The sequence below is a fragment of the Chlamydotis macqueenii genome, chromosome 12 (genome assembly GCF_036417535.1).
Source record: "Chlamydotis macqueenii isolate bChlMac1 chromosome 12, bChlMac1.mat, whole genome shotgun sequence".
Lineage (NCBI taxonomy): Eukaryota > Metazoa > Chordata > Aves > Otidiformes > Otididae > Chlamydotis > Chlamydotis macqueenii.
In genome coordinates, this window is record NC_141567.1 from 13,384,775 (window position 1) to 13,401,995 (window position 17,221).

The following is a 17,221-nucleotide window of genomic DNA, read 5'->3' on the forward strand; positions in this document are numbered from 1 at the left end:
AACGGCGCCGAAGCCGGCCCGGGCTCCCTTCCCCGCCCCGCGCTGACGTCCAGGGCCGGGCCGGCTGCTCCTCCAGCCCTGCGTGCAGCCCGCACCTGGCCAGACACCGGGCGGAAAGGTGCCAGCAGCGCCCGCAGCCCTGGGCCGGCCCCGCTCGGCCTCCCCGCTGGCCTGCGGGCCGGCAGCCGCCACCAGCCTCACCCCGTGCCCCCCACCTTCCCACAGGCTTCCACCGGCAGGCCCTTGCTGTACACCCCAAGCCATTTTCACTGCCTCAAAGGCTTCATTTCCCCAGAAATACATGCAAAAGTGTGTTTCTGCTTTGTACCCCAACTTGTTCGTACCAGAAGTTGCACACTCTGGGGGGGGAAGGAGAAAAAAAAATAAAGTCACCGGTCACCCCCATGGCATTTTACAGCATCAGATCCTGTTCATGCTTGGCAAACCCCAGCTCAGCGCCATCATTCCCTCTCTCTGCCCAGGACACTCGGTCACTGAGGTGGCCGCTGGCCCAGCTGACAGATGCAGTGCTGCAAACCCTTCTCTCCCCTGTGCTTTGAATTCCTCGTGTTATCAGGGTTTTTTTCCCCCTTAAACAAGCCACCTCTCTCCCCTGCATACAGATAAGCACGTTAGGGTCTGTGGCCTTCCCAGCCGTTGGAAGGCCCTGGTTTCCAAAACTCCAAAGGGAACAAAGAACCCTCCAGTCCGGCCTTGGTGTGAGCCCGGGGCGCAGCTCCACGGCTCTGCAGGCTCTGCACGGGAACAGATCAGGAGGTGCGCTGGGCACACGGAGCAGCTGACGTTTCCAGAGAAAGAGCCATGGCAGATGGTCTTGCGGCTTTTTGTTCCCTGGGAGTTCCTTGAAAACGTCCTCTTCTTATTACAGTAATTGTTCTTGATCTACACAGAATAACTTTGCTCACATTGACTCCCATTATCTTCCGTTAGCCAGAAGACAGACAATGCAACGGCCATTGTTCAACCTGGAGATGTGCCCAGATTGGAAAGAGATATGAGAAAATACATGTTTGCAGCTGTTGTTTAGACTCTGGGCATATCCTGGTCACAGCGTGGATCCTGGAGAAAATAAAAGTCCTTTCCCACACTGGGCTTAGCAGCAGTGTCACTGTCCGGCCGGGATGCATGGGCAGAGCTGTTGAGCTCATCACAGTCACTCCAGAGGCTGAACTGAGGCCCTGGTCTGGCCGAGTGCTCAGAATGTCTCCTAGTCAATGCATCTGCAGGCAGCAGCTGGTTTACTTTGCTGGAGAGTCAAATGCAGTGGATGTATTTCCTGTCTTCTCATTATTCACAGAAACTGGTGTGACCTAACTCCACCAGCATGATGGCCACGTAGGCAACCTTGAACTTGAAATTCTGAATCCTGGACTGAATTGATCCAGTTACATTCAGCATCCCAAGCACAAATACAGGCTGGGCGGAGAATGAACTGAGAGCAGCCCTGAGGAGAAGGACTTGGGAGTGCTGGTGGACGAGAAGCTCAACATGAGCTGGCAATGTGTGCTTGCAGCCCAGAAAGCCAACCGCATCCTGGGCTGCATCAAGAGGAGCGTGGCCAGCAGGTCGAGGGAGGTGATTCTGCCCCTCTACTCTGCTCTTGTGAGACCCCACCTGGAGTACTGTGTCCAGTTCTGGAGCCTCCAACATAAGAAGGACATAGACCAGTTGGAGAGGGTCTGGAGGAATCCACGAAGAGGATGAGAGGGCTGGAGCACCTCTCCTAGGAGGACAGGATGAGAAAGCTGGGGTTGCTCAGCCTGGAGAAGGCTCTGAGGAGACCTTACAGCGGCCTTACAGTACTTACAGGGGGCCTACAGGAAAGAGGGGGGAAAACTCTTTAACAGGGCCTGTTGTGAAAGGACAAGCGGTAAGGATTTTAAAATTGAAGGAGGTAGATTCAGACGGGATATAAGGAAATTTTTTTTTTTTTTACAATGAGGGTAGTGGAACACTGGAACAGGTTGTCCAGAGAAGTGGTTGATGCCCCATCCCTGGAAACCTTCAAAGCCAGGTTGGATGGGGCACTGAGCAACCTGATCTGGTTGGAGATGTCCCTGCTCCTTACAGAAGGGTTGGACTGGAATCGCCTTCAAATGTCCCCTTCCAACCCAAACCATTCTGTGATTCACAAAAGAACAAGTAGGCAGTATAATCTACGGAGCTCACATACTGCTGGATATGGGAACATCCCTCAAAGTCCCTCAGAGTAAACAGCACATTGGAAATACCTTCCAGCACACTGACAGTGCCAAGGAAATAAAAAATCAGTATTTTTAAAGTGATATCAAAAGAACAAGAAGAGTATCTTTTAGCAGGAAAACGACAGGAAGCTTCTAGTGTGTTATCTTCATGTCTGAAAAAAATAAACCTGCTTATATTAAACTCAGTAATACAGCTGGGTCCTGGAGGAGTGGCAAGGAAAGATTTTGAAGAAGAAACTTCATTTCTGAAGGATTTTAATCTATGACAAATGCCCTATTTCTGACACCTGATAAGTGTGAAGGGGCCCAGAAGTTAAATCAAACAAAAGCATAGGAAATTTCTTTTCCTTGATAGGAACGCATCAGCTCTAAGGAATTTGGCTTAGATAACACCTTTATGTCAGATAGTTGGCACTGTTCTGACAGTGAAAAACTCAGACTTTCTCCCCTTACTGATGTGAGCAGTCTCACTGCCTTGGGGAATGGGATTAAAAAGCCTACAAAGGACAGCACTGATGGTGAGCGTCTGTGGGAACTATGCATGTTCAGACTGATGCATTATACTAGTCCTAAGAGATCAGGGCTAAGCAGAACCATGAGGTGAAACAGAAGCCTCTACTGAACAGAGTAAGCTATAGACGTGTGGGATACATAACATGTATTTCATTAGTTTGAATTTTAAAAAGTATTCAGCTCATCTGACCAAGCTGCTTAACTACCCATGTAGTCGTTAGCTAACCATGCAAAAACCACAGGTTAGAGTAAGGCCATTTGGGAGCTTGAAATAAAATGAACCAGGGTTGAATTACTTCAGAGGATAACATAGTACTAGCTTAACTGAAAAATAAAGTGTGTTACTGTTCAGTAAACAATCAAGGCTTTTTGTTTCTCCCTTTTCATAAAATCTAACCACAGTGAAGGCAATGTACTTTTAACAATGTATTCGCAATCGCTTAAAAACATGTACATAGTAAATAATTTGTTAGCACAGTATTAGAATTCACTATGCTGAAGGCACGTTTACTCTGAAATGGCAGTTCAGTCAGCAGCAGTGGATAAAGTATAGGTCCTCTTAGTCAGATGAGTTTCCAAACACATCAGCACATGGCAAAAGGCTCTGAAAACATCCTGCATGGGAGGTATGGTAGGCAGGATATATGGAAAAGCAGTAACAAGTAACTGAACGCCACTTTGTAATGTTATGATCCATTAATTGTGCAGTAACAACTGGCACATAGAAGTCTTTGTTCCTGTGGCTTCATACTGCCCACCAACATTCCTTAGAAAGCTGACCACTTCCAAACTGGCTGCTATGTCCTCAGCAGCGAGTTTCCCAGTTGCCAGGACAGCTGCTTATATGACGGCTTTTTTCTCTGACTCTTCCCAAGAGAGCAAAGGCAAGCCAACCCTTGGCTGCATGTATTTTGAGGCTCTTTAGAGGCAACCATTCTGAAAGTAGTCAGCTTTCTATAGGGCATTACGCTATGGAGCTGCTACAGAAACATTAATCACCAAGAACTGCGGCAAAACCAGTCATAGTGCAATCGTAAACCTACCGTCCACATCTGGCAAATACACCAGACTGTAGTGATGGGGATGCACGGAAGAAAGTTGGTACTGTCCCGTTAATAAGGGCACTGGGGAAAATGGAGGATCTAACAGCATGTCACAAATTGTTGCTTATCTCAAAAGTCAGGTCCTTAAAGTAAGTTTTCACTCTCACTAATTCACCAGTCATTCTCTTTTTAAATTGTAAGCTAATTTACTAATGCCTCTGTGGGGAAACTAAACCAGCAAACAGTCTGAGTTTCTACTGATTAGCACCAATCTCCAAAGCAGGCAAAACTCCAGAGAGAAAAGATTATTTTGTCTAAAAGGCAAACAATTGAAGTAGGATGATCTCAACATTAGGAATCAGCCATTTCTAATTCTGTGATCCCTCAACATATGTTAGTTTGGGAAATCACAAAGACCAGCTGATGAAAATGCACGTGTGCATCTGCTGGACTGAAGTGAGGAGCTGAATGTGCAAATTAGGAAGCTGCAAAAGGATCAGTCAGTTGTACATCACATGATGCACATGCATCCACAAACACATGCATGACAAGGATATATTGTGCATTTCAATGTAAGCCAAAGCATACCCACAGCTCTGAAAAATCAATTCAAAAAAGTAAACAATACCATTTCCCTATCCATATGTATTTCAGTGCTAGTGCAAAGAGCTCTCTGTGTTCTGAATATTTATCTTTAAATCTTTTACATAATGATAGAATCATAGTATTGTTTAGGTTGGAAGGGACCTTAAAGATCAATATGAAGAAGCAAGCTAAACCCAGATCTACCAGAAAGCCCAAGATCCTACTGCAGTGCTAGTAGGAAGCCGAACAGGCTGTTAGGTACTGATGCAATTCTTCCTGAAGTCTCAGTCTGTTTCCACTGTTTCAGTTGGTAAGAGTCAAACTTCCATAAATGCAAACAATAAAGAGAAAGTTGCAGGAACTATAAATAACAAACAGCCAGTTTCCTGCAATTCCAGCGTGCGTTTATGAAGTCATGCAAAACTTTACTGAATAAATAGCTATTTATAGGCTGTTGGCCAAGAAGGACCTGAACAAAACAGCAATTTCAAAGTCAGGAGAAGGAAATAAACCAGGAAGGGACTGTCTTTTGTCTTGCAGTCATTACATCTAAGTTCCCTCCTAAACAATGCAATGCATGAGAATGTGCCGTGTCAGCCAGTAAACTGTACACACCACATCACCTACAACCACCAAATCAGTGCTCTCATCTGCCTGTAAAACAGTGTTTTATAAACACAGCTAGGTGAACCTTTGAGCACTCTTGCAGAGACCAGTTCCTCTGACACTCAAATACAACAGTCGTGGACCCTACTCAGTCGTGGTTGAGACTAGTTCTGGGGAGGAAACAATGAAGGATGTCTTCTCCAACTGATAATACACAATGGTTCAGGAAGATAAAACAAAACTACTCCAAGTTGGAATATAATCAGAACAACAAAATTCTTACATTTACAAAAGGAGCCACGGAGATCAGCTCTTCAGTAGCCACATACGTTCATGACCTTAGCTTTGTATTTCATCTAAAAACCCCCCCACCGTTATCCCTCTAGAGTAGTGCTCCCTACCAGGAGAGCGGGCTATCACCTCACCAGTAATTGCTGGAGATTAGAAAGCCACCAGTATCATCTGTTCTGCATGCAGGCATTCTGGCAGGACCTGCTGGTCAGGCTAGCAGGTTTGCTAATCTGCCCCAGTACCACCTTCTGTGGTGGTGCACACACATGGTGGCAGAAGACACTCCGCTGCTGTGCAACCTTTTCTCACCTTATCCTCATCGTAGCTACTTCCAGCACTCGCCCAAGTACTGCACGTAGCGTACGAGATATGGTCTCAGAATGAAATGTGGGCCACAAAGGAGTTCTGACAGCACTCTGCTTGTGTCTGGTTTGTATATTGAGACAGACTAGATGAACTTCATATTCCCTAGTCACTAGTGAATGAATTTACTGCCATGATTTAATCCTTTTTTTTGTTAAGTTTTGTTAAAGGTAATGGGAAACATATAAGATTGCAGGCCAAGCAGACCTGCACGTCTATACCTCCGAGCAGAGTTCAGCCAGGCACATAATGTTCACGGCTGAGGAACGCAGTACGCTAGTGGGAAAAGCTCCTGGCGATTTTCCAATCAAGAGTCATAAAAAGTATCCTTGAACCCCTGGGGCCACCTTTGTTGCAGGCTCACGGAAACACCAGGTGTCTGCAGAGGTGTGTGCTTGGCAGGCTACAGGCCTAGCAATGCTTATTTGCTGCCCAGAAAATCCAACATACCAGACCATTAATACACCCAACCCTCATTTTTTGCAGGCTTTCCACACTCTGGCTTGGTAAAATCAATAACGTACCATTTCCACACATAGCGAGCAGTAGCTGAGTTGTTCTGATTTGATGTAAACAGCCCTAAGGGGCTTCTCCTTGAGGCACTTGTCACATGGACCAAATACAACTGCTAAAAAGGTCTGGTCACACATCTTTGCGGTTCAAGAGAGCTGAAAGAGAGGGAGAAGAAAGAAAGAGTGCATTCCAGTGTAGGCAAAGGTTCCCACTACCTCTCTGCTAGCTAATGCAGCTTAGCCTGCATACAGACATCTGCAGGCTGGACCACCTCTCTGTGACTAATCTCTCCAGCTTGGTGAACTGTCACTACATGCAAGATAGTCACATGCACTGCAGATGGTATTTTTATGAACAAAAATACAGAACAAAATATACATTATCTTGTAATGTGCACTGATTACACGTGGTTATAATGTACACTGCGAGCATGGATTCATTCCCTGCAGAAAATTCCTCTTAGTTTCTACTTAACTACTGTCAGCAGACAGGAACCAGAAATGCGTAACAGCAGTGGGATTTGTGAGAAATCTGCAATCAATATTTATTGGGTTTTTTTCCACTGCATTATTAAGTAGTCAATATTATGCATTATTTTTGAAGCTGAAAAGATGACCTAGGATTCAGTCAGCAGCTACAAAAATATTATGAACAATGTGCTGCTTGAGCAGAAATGGATATTTCAAGCATGCTGAAAGCTGGGTCATTATGAACCTACTTTTGTTCTCAAGCCAGGCACCTCCAAGATCAAAGTGCTATCATCAACAGAGAATTAAAACCTACTTGAGAGTCAGAAAAAATAAATAAGAATAATACTGTAGTGTCATTTTTTCTCGGTACATTTTGCATAGGGAAAATCAGACCTTTCACCACTTCTAAAATGAAAGTTTTTAACGTTATTTAGACATACACATAAATAATGAGTTTATGATTAACAATTAGAAGATGCTATTGCAAGAGAGATTTAAATGGAGCAAAAGAAATTCAATGAGCCATGCAGATTTTAGAATTTGTTTGCCTGGGCATTATACAAAAATGAAACCAGACTTTATTCTATGCACCTGGCCTGCATTCTGATGCTTTTTCTTAAGTATTTCAGTGGACTACTTGAAAAATGAGATGACAAACTCAGAAATTCTGCCCACACTCAAGTCAATAAAAGTTTTGCTGTTGTTTCCAGGAGATGTATAACTTCATCCCAAAATATGTGGGAAGCAATCTGTCCTGAAAGGAACTACAGCACATTAATCTGAAATTTGCAGGGAGCTTTCCATCAGCTACATACAGCAAGGAGGTTTATATTCCATTTGATGAAAAGCGACAAATATGTCCTCAAGTTTTCAATGTGTTCTTTTGCGAACAGTGAGTCTGAGACCACAAGCTGCCATCCTTTCAGGGAGCTTCTCTGTGCTAGTATTGCTCATAGCTTTAGAGTGACTACGGCAGCAGGGCTCAGCCCTGCTAGATTCTTACAGCTGGACATTTATAACTGAATAATGTGTCATTCCGAGGGTCTCCGAATTAGGAGTTCCCACTGAGGGCCACTCAGGTGAAATAATCACAGATTTATATGCTGGGTGTGAGACCTCAAGACACTAGGCCAACCAGACTTTGGGAGAAAAACTTTCACTTCAGAAGAAATGTAAAATAAAGCTATTACAGGGAAAATGCCATCATATTTGAACAAAATACTGTTACTAGATCTAGAGACTTTAGACAAGGATCTATTAGTCTTAGAATAAATACTCTGGGCAAAATAAATCTTTGATACAGTGTGAGAATTTGCTAGAGCAACACACAGCGTGAATCCTATCTGCTATCAGTGTTTTACTTCAGGTGAGATTATGACATCTTACAAAATTTTGCTACAAGAGAGGCCAACAAAACTTCTCAATAATTAAAAAGCAGTATTATATCTGAGGTTGTTTGTGATAAAGATGGATTTGTATACTGTTTTATAAAGACATATATTATTTAAACCAAAAAGGCGTAAAAGGATTACAACTTCCTGCACTGTAGCCTGAAATTTCAAACTTACTAGGTTTTTAAAGTTACAGTAGAAATTTAAAAATGGTGAAACACTAAGAAATATCCTACTTACAGAGAAATTATAAACAATTAATCTTGTTGATAAATATCCAAAATTACTCACCTTTTCAAACAGCAAGAACCTGGAGATTCTCAAGATGACTAAATAAGCTGTGCACAACTGCTAACGTAGAAAGGCAACCTTCTTAAGTCTACTTAGAGGGTATTTAAAGCTCAGCCTCTCCGGTTGTACCACCTCAGGTCAGTTATGTACTGATGATTAGGGTTTAAAGGCTTTATTTTAACAGCCCTCTTTCAGAACACTGAATAAAGAAGACAAACTATTAGGCAAACTAGATCTTACCTGCGTGTTCCATATAGCAGCAATTTTTGGATGGTTTCCAAATTTTAAAGTTTAAACATACTGGTGAGGTGACTGACGACTGATTTTTCCAACTATCGGGTTGACATTCTGACAAACAACACTGTCAATATTAAGTCTATCTCATATTCTTAAAGAAATTTAAAAGTTAAACAAATTGATTAGCGTCCATGCTGGTTCCTCCTTGGATATTCTCTTACTATTCACCTGTTTTAAGATAATAAATTTAACATCAGTAATATTTAAAATTGCTGCTTTTTTGCACACTTTTAAAAAATGTGGGGGAAATTCATGAGAATCCATCTGAAAAATTCTAAAAGTGCTGAAGGTCACATCTACTACTGAGACTTGACTGAAGTCACTGAAATTGGCCATTAGGTGTTTGCATTTGATAATCAAGAGGAACTGAGAGAAAATGAAGGGGAAAGTGGGGGGAATAGGTCTCAGCCCAGCAGAAACTTGGGTAGAAGTAACCTGATCTAATATTTTTTATTGGCATATTACAGGAATGCAGATCTGAAAGGGACCGCCTATGCTGCTGAGTCCTATTCCCACAAACTGCAGGAGTCACATGGCTAAACGCATCTCTCCATAAGGTGTTTCAGGGCTTTCCCACTGCAGTAAAGGACCGTTATTTGACATTTTCCCATTTGAATGGAAGAGCTTTCTCCTTTACTGTCATGCTAGGGAAGTTAATCTCAGTAATGCCTCTTTCACGTAACCCCCTTCTCTAAAACTGCTCCTTGTATTTAGAAAAATTACAGATAACAAACAGAATTTTGTACCTACACACTGGTTGAAAGCATTCATGTCACAAAGTAACCGAGCACCAACTTGCCAGAACAATCTTCCTTGATCAACAGTTTCTGTCATAAAGACATATATGCCTTCTGACACTTCTCTGTGGTGTAGATATAGGAGTGGACTGTGATTTTACTCATTCTGTACCAGGTAACAGACATACAGCTCCAGCAACTGCAAAAAAGGCTATACACAAATTACAGCGACAAAATCTGCTTGCATTAAAATATTTGCAGAAATTCATGAGGAGCCAAGGACAGCATACTGTTCTGACAGGAAGATATATTATGTTACAGCAAAGCAACCGCACCATTCAATAAATGTTTACGGTGCAATACAACACTGACAGCATTCACTAATGTTCACATAATTCCAAGTAATTTCTTTCAAATAATCTTGTACTGAAAACATAACTATTGCATCACTCAAAGCACTACAAATTGATTTAAAAGCTACTTTATTTAACAGATTAAAATACTAGGCTGCCTACACACGTCTGTGATATTTTGTACAGCTTTTATTGCTATTGAACAAAACACAAAATTACTCCTTCATATATTTCAACCCTGTGGATATCACCATGAATATTTCACTGTACACAGTAAACACCAAGGACACAAAATAGCAAGAATGATTCTTTCTTTATATTTACAGATTGTTCTGTGAAATTAAACAAGCAGTACTAACACCGTCTATTAAAAAAAAATCAAATAAATTGTTCCTTCCTATAATATTTAAATTAAATTAGTTAGAATCCCTTAAATATTTCAAAGCTTTAGTACTCGTTTTTAATATAGAAAACTAGCACTATTTACTGAGGACTTTCTAAGGACAGTCGTCATCGTGGTGAGGTGAATGCTGTTTCTCCAGTTGTCTGACAGGGTCCAGTACTAAATAATGTTACTGTTCACTGCATTCTGACTACAGGGAGAAGGCTGAGCAAAGCAAAAAAAAAACCCTGCAATTGAAATGATGAAATGAAGGAATTAAGCTTGGTTTATCAGTAAGACCAGACCACAGTAGCCACATTCACTCCTACTCGGTGTCTGGACTGGAAGGAGGAAACCAGCAAAAAAGAAAGGGAGAAGGAAGGTGTGCACGTGTGTGCATACTCAGCGTGTATTCTGCAATACACTGCACTAGAGACAAACCCAAACCAGGAGGCGACTCTTGTTTATTAAAGAAAAAAACTTGTAATTCAAACCTGGATCATGCCATGAATGCTATATCTGACTGTTCTATTATAATGACTGAGATGAAAATCCAGACCTGTCACTGCAGAGAATAAAACTGAAATCTGTCTTCAAGAAGAGCCCCCAAGTCTTCCTCCCCTGGCTGAAGAGCTGCCTGGTGTGCCTGAGCTGCAATGCAGCCATTCAGTGCGCCAAGGCAGCGTGCCCACAAAAAGATAATGTAGGTTTGTATCAGCAGTTCTCTTAGATTGATCTCAGTTCCCCAGTTTCAATGTAGCTATTTATATGGATTTTTTTTTTTTCCAAACAAGTGTGGAAAGATCTTCCCCTCTCTTCCTTCCTACTACAGTCTTCTGGAGAAACTGTTATAAAAGACTTCTTAAATGAAATGAATAAGGGTGTAAGAAGTATAGAAGGGTGAAAGCTACTATAAAACAGATCTGGTTTATCAAGGCAATTAATAGAATTACCTTAGGAAAAACATCTCTTGTTACAGAAAGCAAAGGCAAGGAAAATTGTAAAGTAATAATGTTTATCACATGATAGTCTTCCCTTCAGTCTGGTGCTGAAGGGCACCAATGCAAACTTGTCAGATAAATGCTTTTCTTGTCAGACTTGGGCTAAAATACTGTATGGTTAGCTTTGTATTCAGATGATGATACAAAGTAATAATTGTAGGACTGTAATAAAGAGAGAAAAGTAAGAAAAAAGGAGAAGGAAATCACAAGCTGAAATTATTCCTACTTTTTAAGTCTTGACTCAATAACAAGTTTTTAACAGCTTAATTCACTGCAAGCTGCCATACTATCCATCAGCTGGAGAAATGAACCATGAAACTGATAGTCTTTATATAGTCTCTGAGGAAATACCAATGCATGGGTTTTATTAAAGCCTTGTGAGAAAGCCGAGCTTGAAGCTGCTGGGGACTTGTATCAATTCCAAGGCATGTGGAGAGGGGGTGAAAGGAAACGTCACTTGAAAGAGGTATTTGGTATCAAGCATCAGCTGCGGAACATCCTCACGATTGTTTAGCATAGCCTGAAATTATAACAGAAAGGGTAAGACAATACCGTGTTAAGAATCAAAGCAAAACCAGTACATTGTTTTCTTCCCATAAAACCTTGCTTTCACACGATGTTAAGGAGACTTGTTTTGATCAGTTCCAAATGTCTAGAAGCTGAGCAACTTAGTAATAATATGACGTAAAGGTCAAGTGTAACTACACAGCATAAAAAATGGGTGTATGAAGTATCCTGTAACTTGAATATGAGAAATGATAGCTGTAGCTCTTACCTGGACTTTACGAACAAACGACGGAGTCACTCTTTTCTCAAAATCATCTATTGGAGTGTATGAGTTGAGGATCTTAACTATCTGTTCAGATTACAAGAGACTAACTTAGTACGCCACAAAAAGTGAGAAGACAAAAAGAAGAAAGTATTAATATGATATTTTAATTAATATTAAATGGAAGTTTCAATACAGAATTCTACAGTAAAGAGAGAATTTTGACTGGTCATCTACTGAGTTGTTCCATATACGGTAACTGCTATGACTCATTTCCAGGGGTGTCAGCAGGATGAAGGAGATGTGGAAAAAGCTGAATTGATTAAGGGAAACAATAACAACAAAAAAGCCTGTGATAAAGTGAAGAAAATACACTGTGGAATAAAAACATGCAATAGAACAAAGCAGGTAAGTATCCACCATATGAGCAGGAATAGGAGTTAAAACTTTTAACAAGTAGTGATGTGGAATGCTGAGGAATGCTGGTTTTACAAAATGAAAGGCCAACAGCTCTTTGCAACAAATTATTTTAGACAGCTAAGATCCTGCAATTGCTGCTGCCAGAATAAAAAAAAAAGACAGCTCATTACCTGCACAGTAGAAAGAGATGTGCAGTGTTCACGTATTTCCTTGGCGTCATCATCTGTGACCTTTTTGACCTGAAGAAGCCAGGCTGCTTGAGACAGAGGTTCCAGAGTTTCTTTGGCATTGCTGCTTTGAAGATTCTTGTCCTTAAGCCATTCTTCCAAGTAGCTGATATTACATCTGGGTTAAACCATGGACGGACAACAGACACGTCAGGTTCCCCTCAACAAGCAAGTTACATTAAAGACTTCTAAAGATGGAATGCTCCTCTAATGCAGTGCTCAAATTAATACATTTAAAGTCAAAAACCATACCTGTAGATCTTCAAAATCAAACAACGAATAGCTTATCAATCTGTAAGTTTAATCCCTTGTACATTTCAATCCTTTTTATTTTTTATTTCTTAAAGCTTGGATAACAGAAAGCAAGTTATTAGTTTATCTGTCGTTTACAGAAAATTACTAATATATACTGGCATTGTCTATTACACTGTAGCACTGTATGTCTTTAAAATATGTATTTACAACTGAGCTTATGCAGGAAATGAGAACAGTCTTTGCACAATACAAAGCTGGGCTAGGCTTATAACTGATGACCTAAAGGTTAAAGCAGCTTTCTTCTAGTAATATTCCCAGATGGGTCAAAGATTTTACTGATTTTCTTTCACCTTATTCTGCAGACTGTCTAATGGAGAACAAATGAACTGTATCTTCTGCAGAACAGTTAGGAACATGTTCTCTTGATGCTCGTAGCAGGACAGATGATGCCCAATTTAAACCCTCAAAAGCTCTGTCTCAGCGCCTTTCTCATCACAGAGCATGAAAAATGCAAGTCAGCTTTTGTCTGTTTGCCAGGGACGCTGCACCTGTTTACTATAGTAAGAAAGAATTAAAAATACTATTTGTGACATCACGAGTGAACTAGCATGGAAAGAATTCTAAACATGTCTGACTTTCATCTCCAGACTGTAATTTTCTCTTTCTTTTCCTCCATTAGTCTTTCCATGGAAAGAACAATTTGTAATATTTTATGTTGAGAAAGCTCAGCTCAAAAGGCAAAGATTTACTCTTTCAAAAAGAGTAAAAAATTGGCAACTTCCAGCAGAATGGTTACAGAATATCCAGTGACTTAGAGATAAAGGAAGTTACCTAAAAGTGTTAACAATTTATTCTCAAGCAACTGCTTGTTGAAACTTCACTGGCTTTACCTTATCTGCATTCCTTTTCGACATGAGCACATGTCCTTGCGGAGGAAGAGGCTATTGAGGGTGATCGCTCCAATCAGAAAGAAAAGCTGCTTCACTGCCTGCTTTAGAAGCTCAGAGTCCAAGCCATTCTGGCACATAGTACTATAAAAATAGCTGAGCTGTTGCAGGATAGAGGTCATTGTGTAGGCATCCGTGTCGTCTATACTAGAAGAACGTTTACGGAACCCTGTAGGTTTCAAGCCAGAAATTCCCTGAAGACTTTCATATTCCAGCATGCCTGGTACTGAAATACAATAGAAAATAATTTATAAGACCAACAATCATAGGCCTCCTTCCAGTTACATTAACTTAATTATTGAACAAAACCTACTTTCAGGATATCTTTAAAAGTTAAATGATGCAAGAAAAATAAGATACTGACACAGGCTTCTGGAGCACACAAATTTTAAGAAGCCTTTTGTTTTTGTAGAATGTTGATTGGTTTCAAAGCATTTATTCCACATCAGGAAATGTGAGGAAAAGTCTTTCCAAACCCTGTGGGGATATACCATTCAGTGGAATTTATAAGTGCAGAAACACACATGCAGGTACACTTAAGTATAAATCAACAGGAGAAAGAAGTCTGTCCCACCATTGCCTCCATGTATAAGCTTTATTTATATATTTTACAAGCTACATTTAAGTCTGTTTGGGTTGCTGCTGCCTTACCGATCATGGGCTGAATGTTGTTCTCCATGACGAGAATGAATTGGTGATAGATACGAATGGCCAAATCACTCAGAATTTGTCTGTATTCCGAGAGATCAAAATGCTTCAAACAGTTCTTGTTCTGACGCGGAGTGTTACACTTCATAAATTCCTACAAGTTGTAAATATAATTATCAGAAATTACCTAACATTATAATTATAAATTGTTATTATAACAACTGGGAGTTGGACTAGATGACCTTTAAAGGTCCCTTCTAACCCTAACTACTCTATGATTCTATAATGTAATGTATACATCAGAGTAACTCATTCCATCTCTGGCTGAACAGTCTCAGAACGAGTCAAAGCTACACCTAACTTCAGTGGATGCTTCCAGTACTCCACTTTCCACTTTATGTAGATGTTTACTCTGTTCCTAAAGCCTGCTAAAGCCAAGGGAAAGACATGCATACATTTCAATGAACTTTGGAGCAATTCCTAGATCACTTAAACAGAAAGAAAACTAGAGCCTCCCACCCCCCAAAAAAAAAAAAGACAAAATGCAGTTGTTTAAACTATGTTGGCAAAAAAACCTAAAAATTTACATTTTACTGCTGCAAAAGGATTTAATTTTTGGAGTTTCCATCAGGAAAGTTCTGACTTCACAAGTCTAGACTGAATGCTAACTTGTGTGAAGTCGTGAATGTTCATTACAAATATAGATTAAAACTCTGAATTCTGGACTCAGACCTTTCCCTACTGTTGCAACTAAATTATAAAAGACTTATTAATTAAGTTTAAACGTTTTCAGTTCTGCACTGCTCTTTAGATGTTACCGAGGTGACCACAAGAGGGAGTGGTGTTGTTCAGACGGCACACAGCTACTGTGACTCCTAAGTAGCAGTTTCCATGTCACGTCTTTAACCTGCTTTAGCACGTTAATGTTTCCTTAATTTCACTTGATCTGTTAGTTCTATACCGTCTTATTATTTGTATAAGACATATAACACCACTGCAGAGCAATACAAATATCTAAATATCTGGAAGGAACAGTGGTGAGCTGGTGGAATATTATCTATTAGCACTAATTTTAATTCCAATTAAAGTCTGTCACAAGTAAAATAATGGAATTATTTGATGAAATCATTCCTACCTCTTCTCCGCTGTACTGCTTCAAACAGTTAAGAAAATAGTATGTATTGGAAAGCCAGAAGGATAACATCTCAAAGTCTTCTGAATGTTCCTGAAAATGATAGGTAATGCAATCTTATAATGGTATTGTCTCATTAAGTTAATTGAATAACTAAACTTAAAACCATTACAGAATTGGTATAATAGAGCCCATATAGGGCAGGAGGAGCATACAGCATCCATAACGTGCTAGCTGAACAAATCATGCTCTGTTTTCAGGCATGAAATATACATATTTATACATATATATACATATAGCAAAGATCCCTCTTTTATCTGGTAAACACCCTTAAAGTCTTCTTGTATGACAGACTGGCTAAATAAACCTGAACCAGTTGTACACATTTCTATCTAGAGTGTTCAGTGTACTGGAGGCCCTCCTGCAAAAAAGCGTTAACAATGCCTGTACACACAAATGGAACTGAACTACACATAACCACAAGTCTAACTATGTTTAGGTATGTTTAATTTTTGTTAGCCAAGTAATCACAAGCTTTTCCAGTGGATAAACTCTGGTATAAATTTGTTTGCAAACAGACTATAGGCATTCTTTATACAACAAATTCAACTGCATAAACCATAGTCTGTTCCTGCCTGTGCTACAAGCATGCCTGGTGTTTTATTACATTATAAATCCATAATAAAGTATTCACAAAGCTGAATTTGTTATGTAGATGAGAAAACAGGCTAACAATTCTTGTTTATAACTTGATTTTGGAAACTGGCTGGCAATATAACTTTAATCATTTGGCTACTGTTACAGTACCAAACGACATGTCAAAAAAACCATTACACTAGTAGAACAGCAGTGTAAAAACCTCTTAAAATTCTGATACCTGCCTGCTGTCAAACATACTTAATTTCCACTCATCTGACTTTTTATCAGTGCTGAAAGCACAGGTGCCCTTCACCTAATTAGCCACTCATTGTAAAGTGTAAAATACTTTAAATGATTTTGTCAACAAGCTCTTAGGATAAAAAATAATTTCTGTTAATGCATTCTGTGCATTGTCTGTTCAGCACAGTAGGAGCTCACCTGGAGGCTTTACAGCAGTAGTATCACAAACTTCAAAAAGAGTGCCACTAATGATTACTATTCTATTACAGGAATACTAGCAAATGAAAGTGTGAGTATTCCCCAGGTACTATGCATGCATCTTGTAAACCTTACATTAAAAATCAAAAAGTACAGTACAGTCAAACATAATTCCTACCTTAACAACTTGTTTGATACCGTCAATAGTTACATTCATGAAAGATTTCAGCATGTCAGCATCATTCAGATAATCTGCATACCTCACACACATGAATAGGATGTGAGCTGGAAGGCCAGGTATCATATTAACTACAACTCCACGTGGCTTTAAATCTGCATAAAGGAGAGTCATCAGGTTTATTACATAAAAATTAAACAATTCAATGTATCGTTCTGAAAGAGACAAACACTATGGGGTTCAGTTCTTCAGTGACCTGCCACTTGATAATTGATTTATGGATTAATTCCTTGTTTTTTAAAATTTCTGTAAGAGTATTGTTCATGTAAGAGTATTAATTAAGTTTCCCAGAGTAATAGGAGAGTACTGTAGCAAATTCTATGGTCCAGCATGGGCTACGCCAGACAGGACAACTTCAAAAAGTAATTTGCATTTAACTACCCACTGGAGGCCCCACCAAATTCTGGTATTGCTTAATGATACACCTTTGTTCATAAAGATATAAAT

At 40.1% G+C, this 17,221-nt stretch overlaps 1 protein-coding gene across 1 annotated transcript in view; it reads right to left on the bottom strand.

The window, feature by feature from the left end:
* Positions 1-9,790: 9,790 nt before the first annotated feature.
* Positions 9,791-17,221, bottom strand: part of MYO5C (myosin VC) — a 36,303-nt gene continuing 28,872 nt past the window's right edge. The window contains exons 35-41 of the mRNA XM_086757743.1: positions 16,715-16,869; positions 15,463-15,552; positions 14,331-14,481; positions 13,623-13,905; positions 12,421-12,595; positions 11,837-11,917; positions 9,791-11,581 (exon numbers count right to left, since the gene is read on the bottom strand). Coding sequence (XP_086613869.1) covers positions 11,429-11,581; positions 11,837-11,917; positions 12,421-12,595; positions 13,623-13,905; positions 14,331-14,481; positions 15,463-15,552; positions 16,715-16,869 — 1,088 coding nt within the window. The 3' untranslated portion in view covers positions 9,791-11,428. The remainder of the gene's footprint in view (positions 11,582-11,836; positions 11,918-12,420; positions 12,596-13,622; positions 13,906-14,330; positions 14,482-15,462; positions 15,553-16,714; positions 16,870-17,221) is intronic.